Below are 21,709 nucleotides of genomic sequence, written 5' to 3'. Positions count from 1 at the left end.
ATTCCGAACAAGAATTACCTTTGAATCGAAGACCACCGGAGTCCTCATCCCTCTCATCCTCCTCCTCAACCATCACTGTGCACAGATTGACAGCCACATCCCCCCTCCCCGGCTCACAGATAGAGGATATGCTTCCTACACTAGCCGCCCGCGCGCGACTCGTGCAGACAACAAAAAGCAAAATGCAGCCGGACCAAACCCGCATGTACCCAATGCTGGGCTTGAAGCTGAAATGCACCTACTCGGGCGGCAAGAGGGAGAGGGAGAGATTGTCAGTAGTACTGCACTTACCTAAGTCAAGCTGGAGTCCCCGCAAGTACCTACCTAGGTACACGCCTATTTATTGATACCAGTGCACGTTTCGCCACTGACATTATATGTGCATGCTCTATATTCCAGACACATGCAAACTCTTCAAACCGCGGTACGGGACTACGAGGACTTACTTCGCGATCTTAGTGCCAAGGTCGCGACGAGGATGCGGAGCGGATCAGGGCTGCGTTTGAGAAGGTGAGTTGCGTCTTTTATCCGTCATAATATTCCTAGTTTTCTTCCTTTCATGCTTAATTCTCTGCATAGCACGCCGTCGAGACGGACGAGATGGATGTTTCGAGCAGTTGAGTACTTATGCATCCTGAAGACAAATTTGGTTTGTCACGATGAATGCGCAGTTGGACGACGTTCAGGTTGAACCGATATTGTCACTAGAACTTCCAATGCTCAACTTTTGGCCCCAAAGAACCGATGCGTGGGATATTTGGAGTCAATATCGGAACGGTAGAAGTTGAAGTAAGAAACAAAACAGGGCATATATAGGGGACAAGTTCAGTCTGTGAAGGAAACAGTTGAGCCCCCGGCAAATGGCAAAACGAAGTTCTAATGCTATTATACATATTGGTATAATGATATAATGGAAGCATTCATATGACATGATCCCGAGGAACCTTTTGAGCTACTGCCAAGATGCGAATATGTATGTATGTCACAAATGTTGCAGAAGATAGCCACCAGATAGATGTCATGAATATGCGCAGGAGCATTGAGACATATCAACGGATAAAAAAATATAAATATGAAAAGAAGTAATAAGTATAAAACGCAAGAAGCAGATCCACAATGGCGAGCATTCTCTCAACTTCAAATTTTGTGCACACAAGGTCGGCAAGATAAAAAAGGAGCGATGTATATCGTGAAAATGTCAAAGGAGAAAAATGAAAACAGCAGAAGCGTCATGAGAAACGGATCAAAAGCATCATTGGTATCATAGAAAAATCTGATTCCCATCAAACATGGGCAGATGCAGTGAAGAACAAAAGGTGATCATAAACCATTCCACAGACATCAGGAACGCCGTATTATTCTGTAGCGCAGATTTAGGCCCCCCAAATCAAGGAAAGCCAGTAAGTGGCAATAGTCAATTGTGAGGCGCGACATAGTGGTTCTGATATGGATGATTCTCCATAGAGAAGTCGGCTGTAGCCATCAAAGGATTGACAATCCCAGAAGAAAACCTGGGCCGTCCGGGCACAGGTGGCATTGAGGAATTCAGCAAGGAGTTGGCACCCAATGGAATTGCATTGTTATCGGACGGATTTTGAGGCTGCTGCGAAGCAGTGGCCCAGCCCCATTTTTCTTGCAGCTGGGCCTTGAGGAATCCTACTCTCCAGCCAGTTTCCTTGATAATCTTGTCAAGGATTTCTAGGACTTCTTCCTGAGCTTCCCGACTGACAAGACACTCCGCTGCGATGGCCAAGCATCGAATTGAAACACTAGCCACACCTCTGGTGGTCATCAGCAAGAGTTTCCTTCCAACGGGACTGTTTAGAGTATCTCCTACCTGTCTTTCACATGCGCAACAATCCCGCAAATATCGTGCGCATGGCTCTGCTGCATGTTACGCATATCTGGGCTATACTCTGACTCTATTGGATGAATCTTGGCGAGAAGAGTACATGCAGTATGATAAAAGAGGCGAGCAACAATGGCGGAACGTTTGATAAGCCTGGGATACATCAGTCGTGAGCCTAATGGATCGAAGCGGGAAACACGAACCAGACTTCGGGGAAGGAAGATTTGGAGTTAGTCTGCCACGGCTGAAGATAGCCAAGGGGCATCATCGATCGCGGTACTTTCCTCGCCCACTCGTCGCACCAGTTTTTGTACGTGTTCCATTCCTGGCATCGTTGACTGATCCGGATATCGTGGGCTGTGCGATCAGGACCTTGAAACTGGGGGGTTGATGAACGGAAATTCGCTATTTTAGCACAGATATAAACCATTCGGTGCGTCCATAGCTCCTCGTCACCTGTGATAGCCCCTGGTGCCACGTCCATATTCATGTCGATATCCCAGGTATCAGGATCCCAGGCCATCTTCCAATTGAAATGCAGACAGCTAAGTAATTCCATACCGACGTTAAGCCAGAAGCAGGCACCACCAATACCTGGAGTTTTGGCATTCCAGCGACACTCCTTAATAAGGGCCCTGGCGCCGGCAATGTGGTTCATCCGCTGCATTGCCTTTTCACACATGACTTCGTAGACGTTGAGAATGACCGCCGTTGTAGCACACAGGACCGTATCCCGATTCGGGTTCTGCAAGCGCGTAAGGAGCTCTCTCGATGCTGCGTTGTAATAGTACAGAGCTCTCTCCTCACCGTATGCTTGATTGACAAGGTAAAGATGCCGTGCTCCGCATGCCAGAAAGGCATTCAGCAGCATAGGCTCTCCAAGCGCGTGAAATGGTAGGATATGCGTAAACTAGTTACATTAGAAACGGCATATCTCAATATCAAGACCTACGTACGTGCTTCATCGCATCCATGGAATCCATCCATAGGCCAACTTCCTCAACGAATACTTGCATAAGGAGAACTTCCTCAGCGCTATTCAGATACGGTCGACCGTTCGAAGACTGTATGATCGGTTGCTTCGGCATGCTGAAAGACGAGTGCGATATGGATTGCTCAGAAAACGTTGACGGCGGTGCCGAATACGAGCTGTTATGGAACATGGGTTCGGCCGTTTCCGCATGATGAGGCTCACAAAACGTGGGTAAAAGAGATGGAGTGTCAGGTAGACTTTGTCTGGAAAGCGTAGGAGCGCCGAGAACATCGGAGAAATCCAATTGAGTGGCAACTTCCTCTTCGGACGTGGTGTCGTGATTCAGAGGCGGATACCGCTCGAAGCCACCCTTATACTCGGAAGCTATTTCTCTGGATTCATCCTGGAAAGTAAGTCGCGTCCCTGGCGGGTGGACGATATTGTAAGGTGGAGCAATCGTCTGAGTGTCTATGAAATTGAGACGGACCCCTCGTTTGCAAAGCCTATCAGACTTCTGGCAGTTCTGGCACCTAGGGAAAGCTTCATCGCATTTGAGGTGTCGTTCCCTGCATGTGAGACAGCCTGTACGGACTCGTTTGGGCTTCGAGTCATTGGCAAGGACCTCCTTCTGTGGCTTCAGGTTGTTATCAAAGTCGCGCGGTGATCCAGAGCTGGAGCTCCTCGAAGAGGGTCTCCTGACATGATCATGTGGAATTGCCAATTGAGACTGAGAAGGAAAATCCGTAATAGGTTTCGTGGTCATAGAGAAGTTGCCGCCATGGAGCGGAAAAGCAGACACGCTCTGTGTTGTACCTGCAGCCGCCAGATTTAACTGAATGTCGAAGTCTGACTGCGACAGCAAATTCCCGCTAACTGTCGAAGCCATAACAATTGTAGACCGCTGGTGGAATCACTGAATCCTCTCCCAAGTGTATGGAGCTCTAAAAGCGCTGTTTGCGCCGGATATAAACCCCTCGCGCCCGCACTCATAAAACGCCCCCTTTGAGTGCAAACCGTGATCTAAGACGGGATTAATCCGTACTGCAGGCTGGCAAGCTACTGAGGGGTGGGGGCTAAAGCGAAGTCCGCTCGAATAACCGGGAAATGGTTGACGAGGTGAGCACCACTATCCCCAGGAAGACAAGGTATTCGAGATAGGAAGAAAGAGCGGATGAAGCGAAACGGGCAATAGAATACCGATAGCAATAGATATGCCTGACGACGGTGGTCAAGGACAGAATGTTTCAAAGAGAAAAGGCAAGTTGCGCGAACTCCGGCTATCTGACTCAACAGGTCAAAACGTCAGTTGCGGAGATAACGAAAGTACTTCAATTCTCGATCTTAGGAAAGCTATCGGGGGAGGCTGCATACCGAAAAATAAGCACAGAATACAGAACGGCTATATACGATGGCTTAGTCTAGATTGTGAAGTTTTTCCTGGAGCAATACGGGCGATAAGCCAGCAGATACGATGGTGATAATAAACTCGGAGCGTTGCGCGGGCGGTAGCCGGAGCGGACAGCGCAAAGCAGGTAGAATTCCGGTCTCAGAGCGAAGCGCTCTCGAAAAGAGATGACGCAAGAAGCAGAATGGGCGTTCGCTTTACGAGGTCCATCAGAGTAAGATAGTCTGGTGATCCGTAGCAATGGTGATTGATCTCAGCGTCTCGAACAAACCTTTCAGAGGCTGTCACCAGGACTGCCCGTCAAGACTCCGGCGGGAACATCGCAGATCTGGTGCAGCTGGGGCGGCTAAGCCGCGGCGGAGGCTGGACACAGGGAGATTGGGCCACTGAACCTGAGGAACACGCTCTTCTGAGAGGCTCACTCTGCGTAACTTGGGCCTGGAACGATGCAAGAGACTCCCTGTCGATGCTGCAGCTAGCGCTGCCCCATCTGACGCGCACGCGAATTCGGCGTGCTAACGTTCCAGGTTTGCTTTGCCGGGGATCCTGAAACGACTGGCAACATAGAGGACAGGAGGCTATATTTCCAAGGCGTTTCAAGACGGCATACCTGTCGATAGACGAAGACAAGAACTGTGCACTTCCATCGATGGCGGAGTGCGCACCCGAATTTCGCTGGTTCTATTTTGGGAACAGAGCGTAAGCACCGCGACCCGTGGGCTGCTAAGCGACCTCAGCTTCCAGAGAGACCTGACAATGATGATTCGCAACTCTCAATTGGCAGGAATTATAGTGCCTGTGGTCGCTACTGATTTAATTTCTTACAAGATAACCTAAATTTATTTCAACATAAATTTCTGGAGAAGCTGAAAATAGATCCAGTTATGCCACTTAAGGTCCAACAGGAATGGTATCAAACATCCGGTATAGGAGCTAGGCATATGGATATATCAATAAATGCTTATCTCACCTGCTGATCTCGAATGCTTACTGTACCTCTCAGCGTATCTTGTGCAAAGACTCTTTCCACTTCGTACCTACATTATGTAATCAAAGAGTGTAGTTACAAATTCCGGAATCTGAATAATGTTTTTCGGAGAGTGAGTCAAAATCACACAACCTGGCCCGTTCGAAAGAACAGTCTTCATCCCCAGAATATGAAATTAGCGTCATAGCTAGAACCACTTTCTCCAATACACCGCTGTCCTGTAGAGCTATCTAATAGGCTGCATGCTGATGTCACAAAGATTACAAATGCTTAAGCTTTTAAGGCGGTGAATAGCTGACCAATTATGGCCACCGATAACATCTGCAATCGGCGTTTCTGCGAAGTACGCAGTCGCGTGAGTCGTTGGGAAGACACTATAAATTGGACAATTCCGCTTGCAATATTGTATACCAAGCTTAATCCCTGATTAACTCTGTACAGAAAAGGGAAAAAAAGCAGTTTCATTTGTCACGCAATTTCTCCTGTCGATTTTCCTCGTCCACGACGATGAGTCGCCCGCTTCGAATCGCGATCCTTGAATGTGATACTCCGCTTAACAATGCCAACACGAAATACGATGGCTACTATGGTATCTTCAGCAGGCTTTTGAGGGCCAGTGCCAAAGCCTTGGGACAGCCGGACAAGCTTGACCCGGAGACCGGTCTGGAGATCTCCAGGTGGGACGTCGTCAATGGGGACAAGTACCCAAACCTGGAGGATATAGATGCGATTCTGATGACTGGGTCAAGTATGTCTCCTTGTTTCTTTTGATGCTTAGGGTTGCCTACACAACTACACTTACGGGCTGGATGCGCCGTAGAATTTGTTGCTTACATAGTATTGGATTGTCGCCACTGACTAACTCATCTCCTTCAGAGCATGACTCCTTCGCCGATATCCCATGGATAAACAAACTAGTTGAGTTTACGAAGAAGGTTCTTTCCCAGGACCGTGTCCGTATCATCGGAGTCTGCTTCGGACACCAGATTCTCGGGCGTGCGCTGGGAGTGAAAGTTGGCCGAAGCGATGTCGGCTGGGAGATCTCCGTCTGCGAGATGGATTTGACAGATAAGGGAAAAGAGCTGTTCAGACGGGACAAACTTGTAAGTCTAGCTAGCCGTGCTTTCTTGCGAAATTGACCCCCTTGCGCACGTTGCGCCAAAGAAATGCTTGTTTTATATTTGATCTACTATGATCTATTGAGTTGAGGACAGTTACTGACATCCATATCCGTAACACAGCGCCTCCAACAAATGCACCGCGACATTGTCTTTTACTATCCACCTAATGTTGTGCCACTCGGTTCCTCCCCTCGCTGCGCTGTGCAGGGCATGTACTCTCCGCGCCGCTTTATCACCGTCCAGGGTCACCCGGAGTTTACGGAGGACATTGTCTCGGAGATTCTCGAGGCTCGAAGCAAAGCGGGGGTCTTCACTGAAGATGAATACAAGGAGGCGATGGCCAGAGTCGGGAACGAGCATGATGGTATTGCTGTCGGGGTGGCGTTTTTGAGATTCTTGATCGAAGAATGAACAGCCCAGCTTCTCCCAGCCTACCAATAGTTCTAATTGCCCTGCATGACTGGTGTATAGAGAAGATTTGAGGATTTCAATTGTTTTTTGTATATACGCTGTCTTTGTCGAGGGTTTCGATTCGGCGACTTCTTGAGATATTCATATTCGTGCGAAGGTAAATAGATAGTCATGTGCAATATATAGGCCGATTTTACTTCTGCATGATATATGACCATATCAGAACCATGAATCGGTGTGAGGTGGACTTCCGGTAGAATAGATGCCTTAGATTGACTATTAGATTATATAATGTACAAAGTAGATCTAACGAGCGAGGGTCGGAGAGAACATAGAACCCACCACTTCTTTTCCGCACCGATAGAACATGCAATATCCGTTAATGGCATTTAACGCATTCCATCAGTAATTAGCCTCCTCCCGCTCCAAGAATCCAGGATCCATCTCAACGCGCCTCTCGAACTTCGTCCACCAGTCCCTAAAGCTCTTCAACGGGACAACTTCCTCCTTATCGGGATCTGACGACGCAAAGCTGGCAAGGAAATTGAACGCATTTCCGATAATCCGCTGAGCAAGGACTTTCGTTGTCATCTGTTTTTGTTGTTGCTGCTGCTGGGGACTCAGGCGCACCAGTGCGGTAGAAGGAGCAGTGGGGTTGCCCGCGGCCTGCAGCGCGGCAAGCTGTGAAGCAACGTTCTGCGCTGGCTCAATTGAAATGCCCAATGTGACCGTTCCGCTAAGTGTGCCCGTGCCCGTGACATTGCTTGCCCCCTCATCAACCATCTCATCTTGCTCTTCTGCCTCCGTGCGCTCGGGTAGTTTCTGTGTCTCGCCGGACCTGACCTTGAAGATCGCAGAAGGTTTCTCGTTCGCTATCGCGCCGAGGAATCGGAACTCCGGCCCATTCGGGGTAGGTTTACCGTCTGGAAGCTGGATGTATATCGCTGCCGCTGTGTTTGGTGGGAGGACCGTGCCGGGAAGGAAGAAGACGACGACATGGGAAAACGCTGGGTTCGCAGGGAAAGTAAACGCAAACTTCGTGGGTTGGCCATTGGGTTGGGCATCAACAGTGACGATGTCTGTGAGGCATGGCCTGCCTGGAATAATCACGGAAAACATGGTGGTGGTGAATGTGTAAGGGCAATTGTTTTGTTGTCCTCCTGCTGTTGGCGGTGGGGCTGCGGGGATATTAGGATCTTGGGAATCTGATATCGAAGTAAGCGCAGCGTTGATTTCAGTCTGAAGTCAGCAAAAGCATTATCTTATGGAGTAGGAATCCCTCCAATATAGCGGGGAGTGCGCAAGGGCATCAACGCACGAGGTTTTCTTTGACGTGTCGAAGATGGAATCTGAAAGATACTTTTCGAGCACCGTCGGGTGACGAAAGGCGTCTGGAGCTTTTTGCCCTTATCGATAAGGGTTTAGTGTCCGAAAACGGCAGAGCCAGGAACGAACGCTTCTTATCCGTCCCGCCGACTGATTGCTGACAGTCTAATTGCCCAGCATCAATTTCCTGTTTACGTACATAGACGTACATATAAACCTCCCAAGGAACAATGGGCAAGTCTAACCTTGATCTCATCAAAGAATGCGACAAGTAAATCTTCTCTTTGTTCACTGTTTCTTCTCATAGACAGATGCTGACTGCTTCGGTGGAAAAAGCTTCCCCTACTACTCAGATGACCCCGCATTCTACACAGTCCACCTGAAAACGTATCACGCCTTCAAGGTTGCTGGCTGTGATGCAGTCCTCGGATACATACCCAATTCTGTCGTGGAGAAATTCTACTGGCCCGATTGCTGGGCTGTCGATTCTACCGCTCAGACGGTTACGCTCGTTACTCCTCCAGGGGCAACGCCTGCCCAACGCAGCGAACTGATGGCACAGACTCTTGACGAAACAGTTAAGCGTGGAAATTTCAAGATTCTACATGGCTGGCGCAATGAGATGTACCCAATTTACGGCCCGAAAGGGGAGTTTCTGCTCGAGATGGAACGCTGTGCGAGCCCGATTTTCGGGATCGTCACGTATGGTGTACACATGACTGGCTACGTTGAAGACGAGCAGGGGCTACGGATATGGGTTCCCAGGCGTGCACGAACAAAGCAGACGTACCCTGGAATGCTAGACAACACTGTGGCTGGTGGGATAAGCACAGGAGAGCTGCCTTTCGAGTGTGCTATCCGCGAAGCGATGGAAGAAGCCTCCATCCCCGAGGACATTGTGAGAGCAGGGGCGGTGCCTGTCGGCTGTGTCACATACTTCTACGTGAGGGATGAGCGCGCGGGCGGTGAGACAGGTTTGCTACAGCCAGAAGTCGAGTACGTCTACGATCTCAAGCTTGACGCCAGCGTCGTGCCAAAACCTTGCGACTCCGAGGTCGAAGATTTTCGCTTGTGGAACGTTGACGAGATCAAAGAAGCGCTGAGCAAAGGGGAGTTCAAGCCCAATTGTGCAGTCGTTCTGATTGATTTCTTCATCAGACATGGAATTCTGACGCCCGATAACGAGCCGGATTACCTGGAGATTGTAGCCAGACTGCATCGCCGGCTGGAGTTTCCAACCGCATCACATGCCACTAAATAGATGATAGATACCAAGCCTTGAAATCCGACACAGCACACATAGAACTCTTTTTCAGTCTTCTTTTAATACCCGATCCCTTAAAACGCCGACGCTAATGCCCAAAATGCGATCAACTTCTCTAACCGCCCTCTAAGAAAAAAGCAGAACCGGAGCCCTGTCAGAACGGAAAGACCATAAAATTATGGTATAGAAAACTATTTCTTGAGAAGAAGGTAGACGTAGTCGATTCTCAACGGGGCAAGCTTCTTGTACGGTCCCTCAAGGTACAGTAGAAGACCTCCGAAAGAGACAAAGACGGCCCTATGGGACAGCGTTCGTCAGCGGCCACTTGGTTTTGAGGACAATGAGAGGCTAATAATTGAAACAGGTATGGTGGCAGAAGGGAAATGAAAGTACGTGGGCAGTAGCAGGACTCATAGCTCCAATAAAGGGGTCGCAAAATTCGGAGGGGAGAAGCAAAACTCACATAGTCCCGGCCGTGGCTCCCTCTTCAAAACGGTAGACTTTCCCATGGCAGACATAGTCATAGTCGTTTGCAAGTGTCTGCTCTCCCATTCCGACATCTCTCCAGCCTCCCTTGCCTCCTACGCTGTCGTCCTTGCCGTCGAGAGAGAGCGTTGATGCGAGTGCGAGGGACACCTGCTCTCCCACCGCGCAAGGATACAGCTCCATGTTGACATCGAGACTGAATGTAGTGAGTGAGTCGGAAGAAGTGGCGGTAAGGCGCGCAACGCGATCGTATTTCTGGAACTCAACACCGGTGATTGTGAAAGTGTCTTCGAAAAGCTGGGGGTCGGACATGATTGCAGTCGCTGATGCTCCGGTGGCAAGAGTAAGGAATGTCTCTGGTTAGAAGAGATGTCTCTGGCTTTAGATAATCCAACGAGAGTTTCTCAATTCTTTCTTAAGATGAGTGGAAGCGAGCGCGTGTTGGCAGACTTGTCAAGAGTACGATGGTCGAAGCTGAAGAACGCGGAAGCTTTTTTCGTTCGTTTTGGCGCGCCGCTTTACGCCCCGAGCTGCCCCGCGGCCACTTAGCGGGCTAGCTCAAAGCGGCCGGAAGAATATCCAAATTCTCGGAGAGCCCCTCCAAAAGCTTCAGCTCTTAATTATTCTTTACACGCAATAATAATGTCATTTCGCAAACGAAATATAGGTCTCTCGCCAGGAGCAGACCGTACTCCTGTAGCTAATATTGCCGCGCAGCAACCGCAAGCAGGTCCTTCACCAGAGTCAAGTCCCGGCGTGCGCCCGTCTCCTGATGACGGACGACCGACAACATCAACGGGCACTCCTTCGCTGGATAATCTCTTAGCAGGACATGCTGGTCTCGCGCTTGGGAAAAGCCTTCTTATCGAAGAGAATGGCACGACAGATTTTGCAGGCACGCTGCTAAGATACTACGCGGCAGAGGGCGTAGTACAAGGTCATAAAGTTCACGTCATCGGCATGATGGAGCAGTGGGGGAGAAATCTTCCTGGTTTGATCGGGACCGCGGACCTAGCGGAGGAGAACGTAGACAGGAGAAAAGAGGAGAAAATGAAGATTGCTTGGAGATACGAACGGTTGGGCGAGTTCGGAGCTGGGGTTTCAGGGTCAAGAGGTAGGCCTTCTAGCATTGACTACTCTTCATTGGGGTATGTAAGGCTAATCGTTACAGTCCCTGCTGCGACGGGGGATAAGAGCCAGGTTCCAACAGAAGGAGGTCCAGCGGCGACGCAAGCAGCATTTTGCCATGCGTTTGACCTCACCAAGCGCCTCACCCATCCGTCTCTCTCGTCGATGGATTACATACCCGTCATGCCTTCTAGAGAATCGCCGTATATCTCTATACACAAGCGACTCCAGACAGCAATTGCTTCTAGTCCTCCGAATACGATCCACCGCATTGTGATACCCTCCCTGCTCAATCCTGCCATATACCCGCCCGCGGCTAGTCAGCCAGAAAATCTATTGCAGTTCCTCCATTCCCTTCGTGCGCTCTTGACCACATACGCTAATCGCGTCACGGCAATGATCACAATCCCGTTATCTCTATATCCTCGGTCCTCGGGTCTGGTAAGATGGATGGAGCTGCTTAGCGATGGAGTCATGGAGCTCTGCCCTTTCCCGCATTCACCAGATGCGGCTGCGGCTAATGCGATGTCGGGAGCTGCGACGGCTCAAGAGGAACCGCCTCATGGAATGCTCAAAACACATCGGCTGCCGGTGATGCACGAGCGTGGAGGGGGAAGTGATCAGAATATTGGAGAAGACTGGGCGTTCACTCTCAGCAGACGAAAGTTTGAGATAAAGCCATTCAGTCTACCACCAGCAGAGGGTGACCACGAAGCACAACAGGGAGGCGCTGCAGGCGGAATGCCCAAGAAAGCGGATCTCGAATTCTAGATGCGCATCGCATTATTGACTGCAAAGTGAACATTATCGGTCTCGATCATCCTCCTCTTCCGCGTACTCCGGCTCTCTGAGCATATTTTCCAATTCGATCTGCTCAGACATCGCAGAGCCACTGTTAGTCATCGTGCGAAGGTAGTTCCGGTCATATGCATCAATTCGGGGCCTGACGGCGAATCCCGCAAGGCGAGCTCGGAAGCTGTCTCCAAGACACGATGACAGTGCAAGAAATGCTTCGTGAATGTCAGAATGCTTGGTATGCAGGAGGCCCACGGTGGGCAACTAGTACTGACCGACAAATAGGACGAGAGGCGCAAAAAACACCAGACCCAGCAGCAATAGGAAGTTCATGATGATGGAATGTAAATAGTATCAAACCTTGAAGCGATAGCAGTATGTATCTCAGTACCTGGCTGTGGAGGTGCGGAGTTCGTGAAGAGGATGAGCTCAGCTAGGTAGTCTGTCAGGCGGGCACCCGAGGTCGGTGCCTGAAAAGGAAAAGCTTCAAAGCGTCGTCCATGTTCTTTTTTTCGATCCCCACGATCGCGGCACAAAAATTCTCTTTCATCTTCCGCACAAATCCTTCTGGCTCTGGCTTTGCAGGATCAAAACTAGGGCATTCCTCTCTTTTCACATAGCTATGTTCTCATGGTAAGCCTACCCGTCTATTCGGTTTGTAAAATTCCTCTACATGATTAGAAATCTACAAAATCTGTCAATCCCCTGAAGCTCATTATTCATCTCAAAAAAAGAGCACATGTGATTGAGAAAACGTATTTCGCAATGATTACTTCGCTTTGGATTTGCTATTTGTGTCGACTCATTTCTTCACTGGACTGTCAAAGCTAACCTGTCCACCTTGAAGAAGCAGTATCTCGTTTCCGACTTTCTTCCTCCATAACTTCTAGAATGGAGGCCACTCCTAGCCTTCCGATCCCGGTTTCCTTCGTCTCTGGTCGCTATCTCCTCTTCTCGGTTGATGCGGTCACTTACCTGAGACGCGAGCACCACATCTGTGGTGTCTTGGTTGGTACCTTGCCGCAGATACCACAGCAGAATGTTTTTCTGGGTCTCCCGCTAGAGCTGATGCCGGAAGAGGCGAGGCTCTTGGTCGAAAAGGGAGTAGCCTGTATTGTAGACGAGGCTAAGGCTCACAAAGATGGAATGAAAGCTCTTATGGAAGAAGAGAAAAGACGCTACTTACAGAATTTGAAGAATGAGGGTCTTAAGGCCTCGCGGATACAAGCGGGTCGAAAGGAGCAGCGACGAGAGGAAGCCTTAAAGAAGCTAGAGCAGAAGAAAGCTGCTAAGGTGAAAACTACCGAGCCGCAGAAGGCAACCGAAGATGCTGCCGCAGCCACGGAGGATGCTGACTTAGACCTCTTTGCACCTGATTCTCGTCCGGGTAGCTCACTGGCATCTGCGCAGACGCCAATAGTCCCAGAGACGCCGATGGGTATTACTCCTGCGACATCGTATCCCCCACTTCCTCCTCAACCGTCAACTGAACAGCTTATGCCCCTTCCGGATGTACCTGCGTCCTATCCGTTGTTCGCCCATCTCCACTCGGAAGGTTACTTTCTGTCACCTGGCCTGAGATTCGGCTGTCAATATCTTGCCTATCCCGGTGATCCCTTACGGTTCCACTCTCACTTCCTTGTCGTTGCTGCAGAGTGGGATCAGGAGATTGACCTCATGGATATCGTCATCGGCGGTCGACTGGGTACTGGTGTAAAGAAAGGCTTCCTGCTTGGTGGAGCTGAGAAGAAAGCCGAAGTATCCGAAGCTGAAGGTAACGATAGCGTACGGACATTCAGCATCGAGTGGGCAGGAATGTGATCCGCTTAATACGGCTTTTGATCTTTGACCGATTTTCTTGAGCTTTCCCAGCAGGATTGACTTATTATTCCCCGCTACCACGCGGTCGATCACCCCCACTGGCAGCATGACATGATATCATGCTAGTGAAGAAATGGAGCTTCGAGCCGAAAAATTCTCGGCCGACTTTACTCCAGCCGAAGTCCTAAATTGGGGCACAGGCTGTATCGCTATGGTCCAGAAGTCTCGGCGTCTAATAGCGCAGCCTCACTTACCGTCTGTACTACTGCGTAGAGCAGAGTCAGGCTCACAATCCCAGGACCGGGTATTTTGCAATTTGCTTTCCCCCGGTTGTTCTGAAGAGAATCTCCGGGTGGAGCAACAGGAGCTAAGAGTCTCTTGACCTGGCGCACTGAACGGTGCACTCTTCCCGTCGGAGATATTATCCGTGTTCTATGCACTATACTCGAAACGAAGCAAAATCAGGTCTTCGATGCGAAGTAGCGGACGAAGTAGTGCTTGACCCTTCAATATACAATGGCAATATTATATGAAAATTGAACTAGAGGCTTTACCATAACTTAATTACACTACCGTAATCATTAAGTAATCTTCTCGTGTCGGTAATACTTCTTTTCAGACATTCTGTAAGGCAGTATGTCAATAGTAACACGTGTGCTCTACTTGTGACTCGCGAGCAGACATCAACGAGTAGGACACATTGACCCTCAATGTAATTTTTATCGTAGCATCCATACGAATAGTAAGATTGTCATACAATTGCTGATCTTAAGTTGAATAAACTTATAACGAAATGGGCATATCATTGTTCGTCTATTTCATCCGAACCCCTTCCAACCAGCAATCGCAGACGCGTTGTCAGCAGACACCTAACGTCCGAAAGGGGTATCATCTAACTGATAAAGTAGCGGATACAGTAGCAATTATGCAACTGGGCTCCGGATACAAGTGACAGTCCTCGAGAGCACACACACACATACAAACAAAAAGATACCAGGAAGGCGGTAGGGGACTCGCTCTCGTCGATGCTGTTCCATCCATCCATCACTTCTCAACCTTCCCACCTGACGGTCTAATCTGTAAGAGCGGCAGGAAATCACATTAATGGTTCATAGGCCTGAAACTGTGACACTCAAGTACAGGAGCAGTATCGCCATTTGCCTAGCAAGCTCGCTGTCTCGATGGCCAGATAGCCTCTGTGACAGGGAGTCTGTTGCCTGTTAAACGGTCAATATCTCCTGTAATGCTGGTTAGCCTGAATGCTTCAGTATTGCACCCATTGCCCCGGTTCGAGAGACTTGGTCACGAGACGTAGTGATGAGGAAAGCAATTTTCCTCACCCGAACTGCTCAATTGAACCGTAGACGTGGGATTTTTCGATATGCGCAAGATGAATTCGGCTGAGCATGTAGAATCCGCGATTCCAGCGAACCCCCAGGCACTCTTTAAATCTCAGCAGAGTATAATCGTAGGCAATTCGGACAGCTGATAATCCCATCCAACCCTTTAGAGATAGTCGACGTTTCTCCACTTAAACTTTTTGTTCGCACGGTCCACGGGACGGTTCTCGAATTGACTGCCGTGAAGCTCGAATATGAGATCTCTAGGTGCGTCCTTGTTCTCAGTCATTTCACGGTCTTCTCGGACGGGTAGAGGAACGGTGAAGCGGAAGATGGTGTGTTCTTTTGGGATTGCTGCAGGAAAGTTGGTCAGCAGGAATCTGCAATCTCAAAAGCGCAATATCCCTCCAAGAAATTGTAGAAAGAGGGACATCCTTCAGACTCAAGATCGGAATCGACTCACTTTTCATCTCATCTTTCTCCGTCACAACCACGAACGTGAACTTCGAGTCCCTGACAACAATGCCCTTCAACCCAACCCTGCTAGCGCATCTACTGCGCACAACTTCGACCTCCGCGCCATGGAAATCCGCGCTGACCAGCTTGCTGCCATGCGACAGTGGGGTCACCACATTCGTCCTACGGTCGTTGAGGTCCAACACCTCCTGCATGTATTCAACCCACATCTTATGTAGACCCTTGAAGATCTCATACTTGCACTCTTCCTTCGGAAGGTCGTAGATTCCCGAGACGCGCTTTTCCCGCGCGGAGAGCGGCTTCGGTTTCTGGTGGCGGAGAAAGTACTCCTTCTTGCGGAGACGGTGGAGACGTCGTCTTTCACGGTTATCAGCAGGGGTTGGGGAGGTCGGGCGCAGGAAGAGAGGCTTCTGCTTTATTCTTTCGGTGAACAGCTGGTCTGCGGTGTCCGGCGAGTGGGCGCGAGAGAGGAGCTGGTGCGCAACATGCTTATGGTCTTGACTTGCCATGATTGCGCGAGGATGCGGATTTTTAACCTTTTTTAGTTGTCACGCAAATATAGGATAAGATGCATAAAAACCATGGAATCATGGCAGATGACACGGCATGCGACAGGGAGTGAGGGTCGCGAAGGGCCTTGTGGGACTTCTCTGTTGCGGGCAAGATTTTGGCTTGAAGGCGCGGTCCAGCCTGATGTCACCGAACAGAAACGCTCTCTCCAGATCACGAGACCCGATCTACTCTACTCCCCCAACTTGATGCGGAGACTACCTTCTTCGAACAGACAATTTTTTTTTATCATTATTGTTCTTAAGTATTTTATGGATTGGAGAAATAAAAGAAGAGTAAAAGCGCACAATAACTGAAATTTATGGGAAAGGGCAAAAAGGAACATGACCTTATATATGATTCTAACGACTTCACGATATAACAGACCGTCCTGCGATCGCTCCAGTCGCCCTAACCGCTGATGGAAAGGGGCTTTCTACGGGAGAAGCGGGCTGCGTAATGTCCATCAAGCTGGCCAGTAGCTGCTATGTCCGATCCATCAACCTAGGTCCAGTACGGAGTGCATACTTCGGTCTTCTCTCCGTCGGATCGTTTCCCCTCGGGCCAAACGCCCTTCCCCGCCTGAAGGACGATTATTCTTAAGTCTGACGTCTGACATCCCCATGATGGCCACCTTCCGGGCTTATTTTCTTGCTCTGCTGAGCAGTGACGACTGCTTAAACATCAATGATGGCTTCTTCAGAGAATTTCCCCGGCTTACCTCCCTTTCCTGATGATGTGCCAACCGCTCCGCTTTTTCGCCTGTCATTGGAGAAGCTCCTCCGGAAGGACAAGGGGGAAATCCAAAGGTTCTGTGAGGCTTGTGAAGATATAGGCTTCTTCTACCTGGACCTTCGGGAGTCTGAACAAGGAAACTCGATTCTGGGGGACGCAGACACATTGTTCACCGTCGGCGAAAGCCTATTCGAGCTGAGCCTCGAGGAGAAGCAGAAGTATGACTTCAGTAAGCAGAACTCGTACTTCGGGTACAAGGCACAGGGAGCCGTGGTAGTGGACCGACAGGGGAATCTGGACAGAAATGAGTTCTATAATGTCCGTTATTCTGATGATCCATCAAACCTACCTGCTGTTCCAACCCATCTGACCCCTGATCACAGGTATCAAAGGATGACATTCTGGGGGTCTCAGCTCCTCTTCCCGCCCCTGAGGTGATGCAGCAGAACCGTGACACTCTGAAGTCATTCATCGAAAATGCCCACTCGATAGTGACCCTTATCCTGAACCTCCTCAACGAGCATCTAGAGCTCCCACCGTCAACGCTGTCGAACGTTCATCGCCTCCATGCGGTTAGCGGTGACCAAGTACGCTTCATCAAAGCGCCTCCGCAGCCGGTAGATGACAGGCGTACTGCTTTGGGGGAACACACGGACTTTGGTAGCGTTACCATCCTCTTCAACCGTCTGGGTGGTCTCCAGGTCCTCCCGCCTGGCGAGAACGCCGAGTGGTGCTATGTCCGTCCACTGCCTGGTCATGCCATTGTCAACCTTGGGGATGCCATGGTGAAATTCACGAATGGCCTGCTTCGATCCAACATCCATCGGGTAGTCGCACCGCCAGGTGCTCAAGGGGACAGTACGAGGTATAGCCTTGTTTACTTCTCAAGGCCGGAAGATGATGTTCAACTGAAACGACTGGACGGAAGCAATCTCATTCCACCACTTGCTACCGGTATGGTCGAAGAGGAAATCAACAGCAAAGACTGGATTATTCGACGGGCACTGGGACGCAGAGTCGCCTTGTATGAAAACATTGATTACGACAAGTCGGCCGGCACTGAGCAACTGAGCCGCCGGATCAAAGTGTAACTAAGTACTCTAGCAACTTTATCGAGAATGCACATTTTCCTACAGAAGATATTTTTTTTCATTGTCCTCAACGTGCTTAAACTATATTAATACTTCTACTACGTCCCAAGCATATCTCGACTAACATGACATTAGAAAGCTGTTATCTGAGAAGGCGAGAAGGCAGGCCCAACACACCACCATGTCTGTTCCTCCTGGAAATCTGGCCCAAAAATGCAACCACCTTAGACCGAACTTCTTAATATTTATCTCCCTCCTGAAGCACCCAATCCTCGAGGAAGTCAGCTAGGTCATAGTCCTCCATAAGAAACTCATGTCCAAACAACGGCAACCTCAGCTGACCCTGCAAATACCGCTGCCAGGGCTGTTTCTCAGCAGGCCTATTATTACTATCCCTCTTGATCCACTCCTGGATCCGACGCGCATCGGCCCAGACACTAGGGTCAAAACCCCACGGGAGCGCCTTCGGATTCAGCGCGAAGCCCCCCAGAATACAGCGTTCAAAGGTACGGTCGAGACGGTTGCACAGGATCATGATGCGGTGCTGCCTGTTCGTCATCTTCCCCAGAGGGAAGATCACCTTGCCCTTGTGGTAGATGTCGATGTGGAGACCAGTCTGGGCTGCCGCGATCCGGATCTGGACGCGCTCTCGATCGTGAGCCGGGTTTCCCGTCAGGATCAAACCAAATGGGCTCTCCATGGGTGTGCTGTTTTCGGGATACGGGATGTCGAATGGTCCATGGTCGATCCGGAGTTGCTCCGCTTCGGTTTCGTTGCGGGAGCAGCCGAGGATCCAGGTCATGACATTGGATGCCATGACGTCTTGCTTTTTGTGATCGAGACGAAAACGATGGTAGAGGCTGTGATTAGCACTCGGTGAAGCCTGTTTCACTCTGTGAGCAAAAATGGACCCGGCACACGAGTTAGTGAATGTTGTTCTTCGTACCTGTTCACGATCACAAAGACATTCTTAACGGAATCAATAAAACCGAGGCAATGTCCTTCTGGAAATCACGTCTTCTGCCGCTATGTATGAAGTGTTTTGGCCGCGACGCGGAGTGGGAGTCAGTGCAATTCCTTTGGGAGATTGTCAGGACACGGCGGTGGCCCCCGGGTATGCTTTCAGGAAACAATCCTCAATAAAGGGCATAATAGCACGTTGCCATGCAAGATTATTGGTGAATCTGGTGGGATCCACCTCCATATGCCTGTATTCATGTTTTTATCTTTCTTTCCACAACCTTCTACCAGGTGGTGGTCGCCAAGGGAGACTATATGGCGGATAACTACGAGAGAAACTTTTTTGGACACTTCCAAATAACATGTTTGTAGCCACCCAGTGTCATCCCTGTCCAGTGTTTTCCTTTGCTGCATTGTATCCTGTGTCAAGTCTGGGGACACTTCCACCGGGCTTAGGCGCTAATTGAGAAAAATAATGGGTAGCTGGTATCCATCTACTTTAAGTAGTAGCAGTTTCTTTGGCAAACAAGCAGATGGCAGTGGCTTTTATCTGTCTATGTCTGCAGTCCACCTCCAGCATCCTTACCTTTCAAGTGACTTAGATCCAACCAGGTCGTATCCCAACAGATACAGGGCTTGCTTGTTTGCTTACCTTGAGCCTAACAATGTTCCTCTAGCAAGAACTAACCTACTATGTGGTCTATCTAGATCCTACCTAGCATTAATTCCAGGACGAAGCGCACACGCTCCAGGAGAGAAAGCATGCACAGAAAAGCTCACACGCAGTGAATATCATACATGGCAATCACTCATCTCCAATGTTCCTTGTCTTCCTTCTTTGACCTACCCTAAAACACTGTGAAAATCTTCAAGTCCTGCCAGTGAAATCACTGTCAGCAGTTCCCCTTTGTAATGGAGGAGTGAAATCTGGAAAGATAATGCCGGCAGAAAACACATCACGTGAGGTGAATGGATGTGTGAGGTTGGGTTGACAAATGAGAATGATGAGATGAGGGCAGTATGAACTGAGAGATGACGCGGTAAGTGTTCAGTCAAAGGATGATCCAGGAATGAGGGCTTACCGCCTTCATATAGATCTAGAGCATAGTGACAGAGAGTATTTTGGATGGCGGAGGTTCCCATTCAAGGTCTGCTTGTATTAAATACCTGTGGAGATATAAACTTGTCTAATCAGCTGGCTTTCTTCCTGCAAAAGAATCTTCCCAGCAAGACTTAATTTGACGTTGTGGAGCCACTAGTCTCAGAAATATATCTAACTCGCAATGTCATGGAAGTTGTAAGTACTCCCTCGTCTACTACATTACTATATCGACTTACAACTTCCAGATATTCGGACATCCGTCCAGTCTCAACTTTATATTCAGAACTTATCCATCGCCTTCTTCAAGTGCAGTGGTCTGCACCAGAAGCAAAGAGAACTGGGAGCCCTGCAAGGGCCCTGATGCTACAGCTTACTCTCCTCTCTTTTATATTCTACTATACCAGGAGATTCCAAGATGTACCCTTGAAGAGACAAACGTTAAGCCAGTGGCCTTCAGATCCAACTCAGGGGGTTATGGGATGATGGGATCTTTCAAGAATATATGTTTGTTTTCCACCTCACTGTCGTGTCATCTTGTTTACTCTGATTCACTCATTCACGCTATCTGCAGCAACCGAAACTGATGCAACAAAGAGATTTGGACCATAGTGGGCCCAAAAATTCAATATGGGACAGTGATTGACTCAGGCCCTGAAGTGTTCCTCCCAACTGCCTATGAATATACAGTGTTTCGATGGTCGAGGCAATTTGCAACCTTCCTGATGAAGGGACACTCGGTAAGAAGACTGCATACGAGACCAGCACCGCGAACCTTCGTTTTATCTTGCTCTGCTGACAAATAGTTGCTAGTCTAGCCCAGCATGAAGGGTCGATGCAAGTCGGTAAGACGATCCTCTAATGATAAGCTCAATCAACAGGAGGTCATCATGTTAACAGTGATATACAGGCTAGGAGCTCCGTGCAACATGCCATTCGAAAGGTTCCAGAGGGCAGACGAACACTTTCTTCATGGCGAATAAGGACAGTTTCCTCCCGTATTGCCTCCGGGCAATTATATCGAGAAGCTGGTCGAGTTGCAGGAGTGCAGCGACGCAAAGGTAGAGCCGTACGAGGCGATCGGACTCCAGCCCGCAGGGTAAGCCAAGAAAATTGATCTCCATGGATCCAGACTAAATGATACTGTATAGTGTCCGTGCCGAACTCAGAGCCCATCAACTTGAAGGCTTCTCATTCCTCGTAACTCTCATGAGGAATGACGTTGGCGGCATCCTAGGTGACGATATGGGTCTTGGGAAGACCCTGCAGGTTGTGTCATTTTTCCAATACCTGAAAGCAAACCAGCATGCGACGGTAGCACCTTTTCTCGTGGTGTGTCCTTTGAGCGTCCTCCAATCTTGGGTTGATGAAGCGAAAAGATGGACACCCGGCTTCAAGATCCTAAAATATCACGACTTAGAAGCTCAGAGGAAACTAGTAAGGGCGGCCCTCGCAAAGAGTCTTCCAGGACATGGACACCAGGATAGCTCTTCAGCAGATGATGAACCGGCGGTGGTTGACGTACTTGTCATCACATATGACATGATAACGGCCGATAAAGACTAATTTCGAAGATTCTGTGTTTGGAGATGCATAGTTCTCGACGAAGGACATAGGATCAAGAACAACCAGACAAAGCACGCGCAGTCTCTCCAGAGAATTCGTTCCGATTATAGACTGGTACTTACAGGGTTAGTCTTCCCAAGATCGTTGCCGCTCGGAGGTCTATTTCTTAGTACATACCAGGAATCTTAAGCTGAAATGCTTCGACGGCTCAAGGATACTCCAGGTATAGGAATTAGGATTCCTCCTAAAACGGAGATAACTCTTGTAGTCCCTCTTTCCAGGTTGCAGCGGTATTGGTACCGCAGATTATTGACCGGATTTGATC

At 49.3% G+C, this 21,709-nt stretch overlaps 12 protein-coding genes across 12 annotated transcripts; 6 read left to right on the top strand and 6 right to left on the bottom strand.

The window, feature by feature from the left end:
* Positions 1–1,414: 1,414 nt before the first annotated feature.
* VTN00DRAFT_9920 (uncharacterized protein) lies at positions 1,415–3,708 on the bottom strand (the record flags this gene model as incomplete). Its single annotated transcript, XM_069436929.1, has 4 exons — positions 1,415–1,781; positions 1,838–2,002; positions 2,053–2,759; positions 2,806–3,708. 4 exons carry the CDS (start codon positions 3,706–3,708, stop codon positions 1,415–1,417), a joined length of 2,142 nt encoding a protein of 713 aa, XP_069284519.1.
* A 2,014-nt stretch (positions 3,709–5,722) lies between these two features.
* Positions 5,723–6,747, top strand: VTN00DRAFT_9919 (uncharacterized protein; the record flags this gene model as incomplete). Its single annotated transcript, XM_069436927.1, has 3 exons — positions 5,723–5,963; positions 6,092–6,318; positions 6,457–6,747. 3 exons carry the CDS (start codon positions 5,723–5,725, stop codon positions 6,745–6,747), a joined length of 759 nt encoding a protein of 252 aa, XP_069284518.1.
* A 402-nt stretch (positions 6,748–7,149) lies between these two features.
* Positions 7,150–7,866, bottom strand: VTN00DRAFT_9918 (uncharacterized protein; the record flags this gene model as incomplete). Its single annotated transcript, XM_069436926.1, has 1 exon — positions 7,150–7,866. One exon carries the CDS (start codon positions 7,864–7,866, stop codon positions 7,150–7,152), a length of 717 nt encoding a protein of 238 aa, XP_069284517.1.
* Positions 7,867–8,303: 437 nt separating this feature from the next.
* VTN00DRAFT_9917 (uncharacterized protein) lies at positions 8,304–9,334 on the top strand (the record flags this gene model as incomplete). The annotated part of the gene is made up of 2 exons (XM_069436925.1): positions 8,304–8,344; positions 8,410–9,334. 2 exons carry the CDS (start codon positions 8,304–8,306, stop codon positions 9,332–9,334), a joined length of 966 nt encoding a protein of 321 aa, XP_069284516.1.
* Positions 9,335–9,528: 194 nt separating this feature from the next.
* On the bottom strand, positions 9,529–10,135 carry VTN00DRAFT_9916 (uncharacterized protein; the record flags this gene model as incomplete). Its single annotated transcript, XM_069436924.1, has 2 exons — positions 9,529–9,634; positions 9,801–10,135. The coding sequence occupies 2 exons, from the start codon at positions 10,133–10,135 to the stop codon at positions 9,529–9,531; spliced, it is 441 nt and encodes a 146-aa protein (XP_069284515.1).
* Positions 10,136–10,465: 330 nt separating this feature from the next.
* VTN00DRAFT_9915 (uncharacterized protein) lies at positions 10,466–11,722 on the top strand (the record flags this gene model as incomplete). The annotated part of the gene is made up of 2 exons (XM_069436923.1): positions 10,466–10,937; positions 10,995–11,722. The coding sequence occupies 2 exons, from the start codon at positions 10,466–10,468 to the stop codon at positions 11,720–11,722; spliced, it is 1,200 nt and encodes a 399-aa protein (XP_069284514.1).
* Positions 11,723–11,755: 33 nt separating this feature from the next.
* VTN00DRAFT_9914 (uncharacterized protein) lies at positions 11,756–12,079 on the bottom strand (the record flags this gene model as incomplete). Its single annotated transcript, XM_069436922.1, has 2 exons — positions 11,756–11,961; positions 12,022–12,079. The coding sequence occupies 2 exons, from the start codon at positions 12,077–12,079 to the stop codon at positions 11,756–11,758; spliced, it is 264 nt and encodes an 87-aa protein (XP_069284513.1).
* Positions 12,080–12,637: 558 nt separating this feature from the next.
* VTN00DRAFT_9913 (uncharacterized protein) lies at positions 12,638–13,567 on the top strand (the record flags this gene model as incomplete). The annotated part of the gene is made up of 1 exon (XM_069436921.1): positions 12,638–13,567. The coding sequence occupies one exon, from the start codon at positions 12,638–12,640 to the stop codon at positions 13,565–13,567; it is 930 nt and encodes a 309-aa protein (XP_069284512.1).
* A 1,506-nt stretch (positions 13,568–15,073) lies between these two features.
* Positions 15,074–15,893, bottom strand: VTN00DRAFT_9912 (uncharacterized protein; the record flags this gene model as incomplete). The annotated part of the gene is made up of 2 exons (XM_069436920.1): positions 15,074–15,261; positions 15,371–15,893. 2 exons carry the CDS (start codon positions 15,891–15,893, stop codon positions 15,074–15,076), a joined length of 711 nt encoding a protein of 236 aa, XP_069284511.1.
* A 730-nt stretch (positions 15,894–16,623) lies between these two features.
* On the top strand, positions 16,624–17,759 carry VTN00DRAFT_9911 (uncharacterized protein; the record flags this gene model as incomplete). Its single annotated transcript, XM_069436919.1, has 2 exons — positions 16,624–16,986; positions 17,052–17,759. The coding sequence occupies 2 exons, from the start codon at positions 16,624–16,626 to the stop codon at positions 17,757–17,759; spliced, it is 1,071 nt and encodes a 356-aa protein (XP_069284510.1).
* Positions 17,760–17,997: 238 nt separating this feature from the next.
* Positions 17,998–18,576, bottom strand: VTN00DRAFT_9910 (uncharacterized protein; the record flags this gene model as incomplete). The annotated part of the gene is made up of 1 exon (XM_069436918.1): positions 17,998–18,576. One exon carries the CDS (start codon positions 18,574–18,576, stop codon positions 17,998–18,000), a length of 579 nt encoding a protein of 192 aa, XP_069284509.1.
* Positions 18,577–20,642: 2,066 nt separating this feature from the next.
* VTN00DRAFT_9909 (uncharacterized protein) lies at positions 20,643–21,384 on the top strand (the record flags this gene model as incomplete). The annotated part of the gene is made up of 4 exons (XM_069436916.1): positions 20,643–20,663; positions 20,729–20,761; positions 20,808–20,917; positions 20,970–21,384. 4 exons carry the CDS (start codon positions 20,643–20,645, stop codon positions 21,382–21,384), a joined length of 579 nt encoding a protein of 192 aa, XP_069284508.1.
* Between the last annotated feature and the right edge of the window lie 325 nt (positions 21,385–21,709).

Source organism: Thermoascus crustaceus (genome assembly GCF_041956765.1).
Source record: "Thermoascus crustaceus strain CBS 181.67 unplaced genomic scaffold VTN00scaffold_8, whole genome shotgun sequence".
NCBI lineage: Eukaryota > Fungi > Ascomycota > Eurotiomycetes > Eurotiales > Thermoascaceae > Thermoascus > Thermoascus crustaceus.
Note: the sequence above shows the minus strand (reverse complement) of the source record. Positions and strands in the feature narration are given on the sequence as shown.